The following is a 9,756-nucleotide window of genomic DNA, read 5'->3' as shown; positions in this document are numbered from 1 at the left end:
GAGAAGACTTGTCCTCAGTAAGGTTTCTGGCCTTTGTCTTCTGATCTTTTATTACAGCCTTCTTTGTCCTATTTTCCAGTTTCCTTTATGCCTTGCTTGCTGCTGACAATCATGAGATTCCTTCTGTCAGTGAGCAAATGATACTAAATAGCTCATTTACCTCAAGGGAAGTAACCTAATGGATGACCACTAACATCATCGTCTGAAAGAACGAGCACAAGCAGTATCTCTAATGGAAATTCAAATCTCAGTAGGAATATTCTGGGGTAGGAGCACTTGCTGAAACGTTTCACATATCAATCATCTTTGCTTCCAAGGGTAAACTCACATTCCTTTAAACACTTTTCCCCATCAGTGAATACATGACTGTTATTTTAGAGTTTTAGTGGTGAAGGAAGCGTATGCCATTTTTGCCATAACTCTCCTCATTGCCCCTTTAACATCCTTGTTCCTCAGGCTGTATATCAGGGGGTTCAGCATGGGTGTCAAAGCCCCATAAAACACCGAGATAAACTTGTCCTGGTCAGGGGACGACCTAGACTGAGGTTTCACATACATGGAAATGGCTGCGCCGTAGAAGATCGTCACCACAGTCAGGTGTGACGCACAAGTGGAAAAGGCCTTGAGCCTTCCCTGTGCTGAGCGAATGCTCAGGACAGCAGCAGAAATTCGGACATAAGATAGGAGCACAAACGCAAATGGTAGGAGCAGGGTAAAGATACTGGTGACAAGGACCATCAGCTCATTAAGGCTGGTATCAGAACAGGCCAGCTTAATGAGGGAGAGAATTTCACAGACGAAATGGTTGATGACATTAGCCCCACAGAAGCGAAGCTTCAGGGATAAGACAAGCATGCAAGTGAGCACGAGCGATGCTCCCCATGAGGTGGCAGCCAGCCAGACACATACTGAGCCACTCATGACCACAGAATAGCGCAGGGGATTGATGATGGCAACCACACGGTCATAGGCCATGGCAGCCAGGAGGAGACACTCTGCTGTGGCCAAGGTCAAGGAGACGCTCATTTGGATCAAGCATCGTGGGTAAGAGAGGTAGAGATGGCTGGAGAAACAATGTGCTAAGGCCTGCGGCATGGAGGCTGTTCCATAGCAAAGGTCTAAGAAAGACAGGTTACTGAGGAAGAAGTACATTGGTGTGTGGAGGTGAGCATCAGAGTGGATAAGCAAGATGATAAGTCCGTTTCCCAGTAATGTGCTGAGGTACGTTATCAGCACCAATATGAAAAATGTGCTTCTCCACTCGGGATAGTTAGAGATGCCAATAAGGAGAAACTCAAACACTGCCGAGGCATTGCCAGTGGCCATCCTTCTCCTCGCCACAGTCCACTGAACAGGAGTCAGCTGGGCTGCCTAGTGTCCCCTAAGAGAAGCAGAAGAAAGATAGGAGATGTGGGAAAGGTGGATAGAATTGGGGTGTGCAAGATCTTTATCTTTGTCCTATTCAGAAGAGACACTATACAAATGGAATTTCTAGAATGAAAACAGCTATCCTCCTTGCCATCAGGGGAATGCAAAGCTTTCTATCCCTTTGAATGCAATTTTATGAAATTCTCCAACTTTCCCCCTCCAGGTGCCTTCTTGGATATTTTGTCTCAGTAAGAAGAGAATAAAGGGAGGCCGTCTTCCTGATTCTTGCACACGTGTTCCTTTTTCCAAGACAAATTGGAAACAGTTATCTTTAGCTAACAGAGGAGCTGTTTCACTTAAATTCTGCCTGTTCTTGGGCTAACTCCTAACTATACAGCCTCCATTTACCACAGCATCAGGATCAGCCACGGTGTCTGACATAGAGTACTGCAAATTATTTCTTTGACCTGAACCAGTATTATATAAAGGGACAAGTTCCTTGAACCTTTAAGGTGTGTGCTAATGTGAAGGTGTGTGCTAAGGTGAAGTCCCTGCTAATGTCCCGCCATTAAAGTTACATTTATAGATTCTCATGTACTTTATGTGCTATGGTTGCTCAGCCCTAGTTAAGAGTGTGAAAATCTAATGTGATGTTTATGAAAGCATCAGTGGTAAGAGGAGGGTTTGAGTGCCCAACCTACGGAAAAAGTCTCATTTTTCTCACCCTCACTGCTATGTTTCAATTCACTCCAATTTATTTTTATAGCTTTTTATAATATTTTAAATTATATTAACAATTAGCTTATTATCTGTATTCCCCTCCAATAGGCAAATTTATTAAGGGCAGGGACCTTGCCTACTTTGTTTGCTGAAGTATCTCTAACACTTAGGACAGTGCTTGGGGGAATTATAGGGATCATATAGATATGAAATGAATATATGCAATTCCAAGCCCTCACGAGTACTATACAGAACCCATCACTGCTCTTGACACCTGCATGACCATCTTTTATTCTAAGAACTATCCATCACAGACATGGATTTAGTCAACAACTTCTTTACTGGTTCTCCCATTGTCTATCTTACCTCTATTCAGTTTAAAGGATGAAGTTAAATTATGAATTAGATCAGATCATTTGTCTCTTAAAACTTTTCTTTTTTTTTCTTGAACCATGATGGAGATATAACTATATGCATGCTTGATGTATACATCTTTATGAGTGTGAAGATAAACATGCACCCATGAAATAGTCATCGTAAGTAATGAAGTAAGGGTAAGGGATGAAGCTCAGTGGTAGAGTGTTCACCTAGCATGTTCAAGATGCTGGGGTTCCATTCCCAGCACTACACAGCCCAAACTCCCACACTGCTACAAGTTTTACTATCACCTGTGAAACTTTCCTTTTTCTCTTATCTTTGTGATAAGAATATTTAACAAAAAATTCTACCTTTTGGGTCTGCTGTAGAATTCTTGTCTAGTTTGCATGAGACACCGGGATAAATCTCCAGTACTGCACAAAAAGCTAATCCAAACCCCTGACCTCCAAGGCACAATGTACTCTCAACACATTCTCAAGTATGTAATACCATACTGTTAACTGTAACTTCCCATTCAAACATCATTAAATGCCAGTCTCCTTGCTATGACCCACAAGATCTTATATGATTTACTTCCCCATTACCTACCTCTCTTATTCTATTTCCTAGTACTTTTCCTTGCTCTCTTTGGTCCAGTGACATTGGCCATCTTATTGTTCTTTAAAACACAACACATGAACTTCTCAGAGTCTTTGATCATGCTGTTGTATAGTTATGAAACAATTGGTATCCATATTTATGAAACCCAACACCCTGGCATGGCTTAAGTCTTGCTTTACTCACAAGATATCTTTTCAGTGAGTCGCTCCTGAGTCATCTTGTCTAGCATTTCATCTTTATCCCCTGATATTTGCATCCTTCTTTCCCTGCTTATTTTATTCATAAAATTACCTCTAGCTTGCTGTATGTTTTCTCTATTAATTGTTTATTGCCTCTATCAACTAGAAAGAATACAAAGTCAATTGGGGATTTTTTTTTCTGTTTTCTTTTTCATTACTTTATGCCCTAAACCTGGAATAGCACCTTGTTCATAGTAGGTGGTCAATAATTCTTCAACAAATGAACGTGTGAAAGGCACTGTTCCATATTTAAAGGTAATTTCTTTTTCCATCCACCTGTTTCTTTGCTATTGCAATTTATATGCCAAGCACTTCTTAACATATATGTACTCCTTCATGAGACTAACTCTCTTTTCTTTTTCTAATCCCTTTCTTAAAGCTGCTGTTTGTCTCTGGCAACATCTCTAGAGAAGTTTCTTACCCTCACTTGACCTAAATTTTCATCTTGCAATCTGGTTAAACCAGGTGATGCCTAATGATTCTTCTAACTCTAATGGGATAGAATTCACTAATTTTTCATAGATGAAATGAAAAGAAAACACTTATCAGAGTAATAGCAATCCACTATTTTCCATCCACTTTTGGAGATTCATGTGGGCTATAGGAGGGGCTTGGTAAGGGATGGAATTTCTCTAACCTCTGAGATTCGAGTTTCATTTGGCCTTAAGCATTTGGGAGAAAGAAGGTTTCATGACTATGCCTATCTACGGCATGTCCTCCCAAACCTATCCTTTTGTCTCATTCTCTACCTTACTCAGTCCCTCAAACAGGCTAAGTACACACAAAAGGTAAATGTATGGATACGAAAGTTATGGGCACTCACGAAGAAGCAAAAGAATATAAGAGATGGAAGAGATGATGGTCTGCCTTTGTAGCAGTGTCCTCATCACTGGAGAGACTTAATGCTGTGTTTGGCTCCACTTCTCAAATCACTCCAAGAAGGAACTTCGCTCTGGATGTCCTCCACCCTGGTACATCATCTCACTGAATGAGAGTGCATGAAGAAAAGAATCAAATGGCTACATGAAGCCAGGCTTGTGCCTGTTATATTTTAAATTGGTACATTTGGGAGTATAGTTAGCTCCCAATTGTCTGCACATGGGCGATTCATAGGTGGACTATCTAAAAAGGGAAGACTGCACGTGGAAGGAAGAATTTGTTTTACGTAGAAATAGTTGATCTTATGTCATCTTTTTATATTTTTTGTACCTGGAATTGAACTCACAACCTCACTCTTTCTCGGCAGATGCTATTATATCCACAGTTATGCAACCTAAATATGTCTGTTGCTCTTAGAATTCTATAAAACATACTGCTCCTGTGATTAAATATTAAATTTTGTTAAATAAATGTTTTCCATCTTTATACATGTCTATCATGCCTAATGAATCACAGGGTGTATTTTGTTTCTCCAGTATCGAAACAGGAGTTAGAAATTCTATCACTCAACCCTCATGAGCCCAGCAGAATAAATCGATGAGCCATTTGACTAAAAATGGGTGATAAATTTACGACTATGGCACAGACTTGTTTTGAAATGGTGTTAGGCTTACTGAGACATTGAAATTGAACCCAAGACCTTGCCTCAATTAGTACTATGTTTGGATCCACAAAATTAAAATTGATGACAATTTCCCTCTCACACTTAAAGGCTACTCAGCATCTAAATTGAGGAAACTATTTTTCATTTGGTCTGGGCCTAACCTCTGAAGATTGTGCTGAAGGTCTCATCCCAGAATTATCATTAAAAGATTCCTGGAAAACTGAGCCCAAAATGTTTCCTATCTTAGTCCTGGTACCTGCAATTATGTGCACCACCTAACTTCTTTATGACTAATAGCTTTCACTTGCCTTCCTGGAGACTGGCTATGCCAAAGAGATTGTTAGAGACTCCAACACATAAGAAAAGGAGAAGAAAAGAAATGTGACCTACTCACCATTGCAGGTCACTCTCATGTACCAGTAGAAGGAGCAGAACTGGACTGCCACAAAGAACAATTCTCCCATACTGCCCTGGTTTGGACCTGTCAAGCTCTCCTGGCAAGATTTCAAAATCCTCAAATTCTCAGCCTCTCAAATGCCTGCACACCTCTGAAGAAGGAAAATTCTTTTAGATTAGGTCAAACACCAACTGACAAAACGTTTTATCTGCTACCCTTGGTAATGATATCTAATTAAATTATTTAAGTCCTTGGGTGAACGCTTCCTTCATCGACCTTTGAGGCATATACTTTCTTATTCAATTTCTCCTAGAAAAGTTATAACCAGTGGAGGACAGAGGTCACTTGAATGCCCTGATTTAAGATCTTTGGGTTATTTCAATTTGAAACTCACTGTTTTAGGCATCTTGTGTCTTTTTGACAACTTTTATGTCTAATTTTATCTTGGTGACCTGGAACCTAACTAAACCAAATTGTCACTTTTCTTAAAAGCAGGGAAACAATAACCACACTTTTGCACCCTGACTTTAAACTAAATTAGATGACTTTCATGAGGGACCCTGAGCTCTGTACATACCTTAGCCAGTTTCCTACTCTTTCCCCATCATTCACACCCATTTTAAGTTCTGGAGTATGAAAATGTATAATCGGATACCTCCAAGATTTTATGCATCCCTCAGAGAGCAGAAATATCTAATGCTTCTCTCCCCACCCCCAATGCTGGAAAATGGGCTCAAGCATTTAAAAATGATTATATTGGAATGGAAGCCAATAAAGTCTTTGGTTGATACTCACTTATACTGAAAATACAACTGACCAGAACTTGCATTTAATTGAACAGTTTGTAGAAAATATATGTCTTATTTTCTCCAGTTAGTCTCAAATCATCCATCTATATGTTTATCTGGAAGCTGTCACCCAGCCTCTATTTCTTGGAGCATGTTACATTTGGAACTAAATCTATAAATCTTATATCCTTGGCTTGTACATGATGCCTGGAGTCCAGTTCACTTCCAGATTCAATTGGTCTTTCCAAATGCAGGAAATAAATTGATGAGCTGCACAGTAACTTATATAAATTGGAGTTCTTAAGTGCTACCACTTCATTTGTCTCATGAGTAGAGTTCAAAGTTTCTGATCTTCACAAAGAAAAAAAAATAATTAATTTCCAAGAGATTTAGGGATCTCATCCCAAACAAGTAATTAAATTTTGTCAGATCAGAGCTGTTTGAAAACATATCCAAAGTGGCATTTTGTGCAAGGAAAACAAATAGAGAAAAGGAAAAGAGACCTTTGAGTTCATGAGATTTTCATGCATCTTTGCTAGGTTTTCCAGAGTAGCGAGAAATAATTCTTTTTTTTATTTTAGTCTATAGTCTCTTCCCATTGTTTTTGTATGAAATTGGTGCTGAGCCTGAGCCTGAAGCTGGTAGAGAAATGTTCATCAGGGGACAGCTGTCACAGAGAGTGCACAGCAGAGAGTGCATATGTTACTGATCCTCATGTTGGAATAGCCCTCATGCTTGCCTTCCAGGCTCACTTTTAATACCCTAGGCTGCTACAGCTGCCTCTGTGGGGTCTTTTGTCAACTGTATCATGTCTGTAGTTCCTCATCTGACCCTATATGTCAACAGTAGCAATTCTTCATCTGTAATTAACATTCATTTATTCATTCACTCACTCTCTCACAAATACATTTATTCAACCAATATTTATGAGCACCCATGATTGTCAGGCTATGTGCCTGACACTGAGAATACAATGGCACAAAAACAAGCCAGACATGGTTTCTATTGTCAAGGGGTTTACTGATTAATGGAGAAAACTGATACTGACCAGGCTATCAGGAACATAAATATGCACAGGTGGCAAGTAGCACGCAGGTGAACAATACAGTGACATAGGATGGGTTATAGCGTCTGCTTCCTCCTGTCATTCTTGACTCCTGCACACACTCTCTTCATTAAAATCAGATTAGTTTCTTCTTTGCTATGCAAATACTCCCACTCCTTCTGAACTCACAATTCAGATCTTCTGATAATTTGAAAAGCCAAAATATACCCAATGTTTTTTTAAGTTTCAGTCTAGTTCTTTGGTTATTTTATATTTCAATATTATCTGCCTCTCCATCTGTATTACAGCTAACCTGTGGACAGATCATTGTTTTTCTGTTCATCTAGCACTTAATGATAGTGGCAGTAGACACGATATAAGATGGTAAGAGGCAGCCAGGATAGTGGTTATGGCTGTGTACTTAGGGGCTTACTAAATTTTCTGAGTAATCTGAAGAATGTGGGCCTCATTTTTCTTGTTTATTGAGTGAGTGAATATATGTTAAATTTTTGGAACAGTGCTGGCACCTGGAGAGTCTCAAATATTGGCAAGTTAGCTATTTTTTATTTTTCTAAATATTTTCACATAAATCATTACCAACATTTTATAGTTGAGAAAACTGAGACCTAAAACTGTCAAGTGACTTTATTAAAAGGCTCACAGTTAATTGATAACAGAGAAAGCTAGAAAACAGAGTTTCTTACTTCCAGATTAATGCCCTTTGAGAAATTATCCATGTGGTCTTTTGGTTGGTGCTAACTTTGAGAATAAATGTCTCAGATCTTATATTCAGCACTATTTTGTCCTGCTCCTTGGATACCTCTGTTTGATATAATATGTGTACCAACACTTATCTTTCACTGCCATAGTTATATTTAGGATGAGCACCATTTCCTATGAGGATAATTTAGTTGCAGTTAATTTCATGACTACTGAATGCATCTCTAACGTCATTTCTCAAATTGGTCAGAAGGGAGATCTTAATGCAAGCTGCTAGTTGTGGGCCAGTCACTTCAGCTTTCTGGGCCTGTTTCTTTGGCTGTACAGATGATTTCTGAGGCCTATTCCAGTTACGGCATTCTTTATTAGAGAGAAACTGTATCCAAAGCATTTCTTTTGATACTGGGCTATAAATATCTTCGTTTGTGTATGGAAAATGATTAAGGAAGTTAATTGAAGTCTTAGTAAAAAGGTGCCAGTGCAGATCTGAGCTAAGGTGAAGGGGTAAACAGTAATAAGCTCTGTAGCTATAGTAGTGATGTTTCCTGCAGGCAAATGAGGGTCTTAGGACAGGAAATAGGACCAATTGTCATAGGCAAGGGGAAAGTGAGGAGTCAGGGGAGAGCTGATAGGAATACACTTCACTGTTTGGGTAAGACTGTCACCAGTAGAAGATTTTATTCAGTAACTTTTGCTTCTGGTTCACTCTAGAAAATTTCTTAGAGAATGAGGCAAAGAGAAAGTATACACTTAATTTTGGAGATCTAATACTTAATTTTAGCATTCTGAGAAATTCTTTATCATAGTCTTTGGGTGCTTGTTTGGAGTTGTGCACAAATCCTAACTCTCCTCTCCTCTTTTATGAAGTAGGCATGGACCATGGATTAAGAGGCACACAATAGCGAATGAAAAGCCTCATGAGGCCCAAAACGGGACTGAATATCTAATTTCTCAAATGTCTGAGGAAATTTGTCAAAAATGATGTTTCCGTTTTATGTTGGAAAAATATCCTTCTGTGTCACTGTAGGTTGGTGGAAGAAAAAACAAAACACTTCTAACAGCTTTGTGTCACAGAGGTCCTTCCAGGCTCTGGGGGCATGATTAGCCTTGGTGCACTGCTCAAAGTTGAGCAATTAGAAACTATTTCTTATAAGCACTCAAAGATGCCACATTGGGCATTGTTAAGGAGTTGGCAGACCAGGCAGTTAACTTCACCTGAAACTTTTAGCTATAATGACCTCTAATTGTAAACAGTGAAGAAAATAAGAACACTTCCTCAAATGAGAGTGGAAAAGTTTGAAGACTTAAAAATAATTAAAAGAATGTTCTAAGCCAGTATCGGCCAAGCCATGGGAATTAACTTCAAAAACTTTTTATTGGTTTAACACAAGAGAATTGTAATAAATGTGCTCATTTAAATGACGCATATTTTAGAATATGAAATTATCACACAGGACCTCAATCTACAAATACCTAGAGGAGAACTAAATTCTAGTTTTTGTTCTGTCACATACTTGCCTATGATTATACTGTCCATAATTTCTTCCTATTTGTGACATAGTGAACAGTAATCTCCATCCTATGTACTGTCCTTGGGCGATTTAAGGACAAAATTACATGTTGAGTGTAAAAGATACTTGAAGATCTAAAGAAATATATTAGTTCATAGGATTATTTTAGGCCTGTGTTTGAATGGAATGAGACCCAATCTAAAACATTCATAATGTAGTCTAAATTTTAAGCTAAATGCACTTAATTTATTATTTTGGGGGAATACAGATTCATAGAAGTGTGGATTAGTTCATTTAATTACACTAGAAAATAAGATTAAGAAATGAAGTAACTTAGAGGAGAAGTGATAAACAACAAGCCTAGAACATAATAAACACACGGCAAATGACAAATATTATGGATATTTTTTATCAAAATGTTAGCAGAACAAAGTTGAGGAATAACTA

At 38.6% G+C, this 9,756-nt stretch overlaps 1 protein-coding gene across 1 annotated transcript; it reads right to left on the bottom strand.

The window, feature by feature from the left end:
- Nucleotides 1–369: 369 nt before the first annotated feature.
- On the bottom strand, nt 370–1,326 carry LOC100730582 (olfactory receptor 13H1). Its single transcript, XM_013152381.2, has one exon. The coding sequence runs from the start codon at nt 1,324–1,326 to the stop codon at nt 370–372; it is 957 nt and encodes a 318-aa protein (XP_013007835.2).
- Between the last annotated feature and the right edge of the window lie 8,430 nt (nt 1,327–9,756).

The sequence above is a fragment of the Cavia porcellus genome, unplaced genomic scaffold (genome assembly GCF_034190915.1).
Source record: "Cavia porcellus strain 051 isolate PalLab524CR breed Dunkin Hartley unplaced genomic scaffold, mCavPor4.1 scaffold_3, whole genome shotgun sequence".
Classification (NCBI taxonomy): domain Eukaryota; kingdom Metazoa; phylum Chordata; class Mammalia; order Rodentia; family Caviidae; genus Cavia; species Cavia porcellus.
The sequence above is the reverse complement of the archived record's forward strand: the minus strand, read 5'-3'. Positions and strand labels throughout refer to the sequence as shown.

What these genes read in the sequence shown, in the direction of transcription:
- LOC100730582 (XM_013152381.2), bottom strand. Translation starts at nt 1,326, where the DNA reads ATGGCCACTGGCAATGCCTCGGCAGTGTTTGAGTTTCTCCTTATTGGC.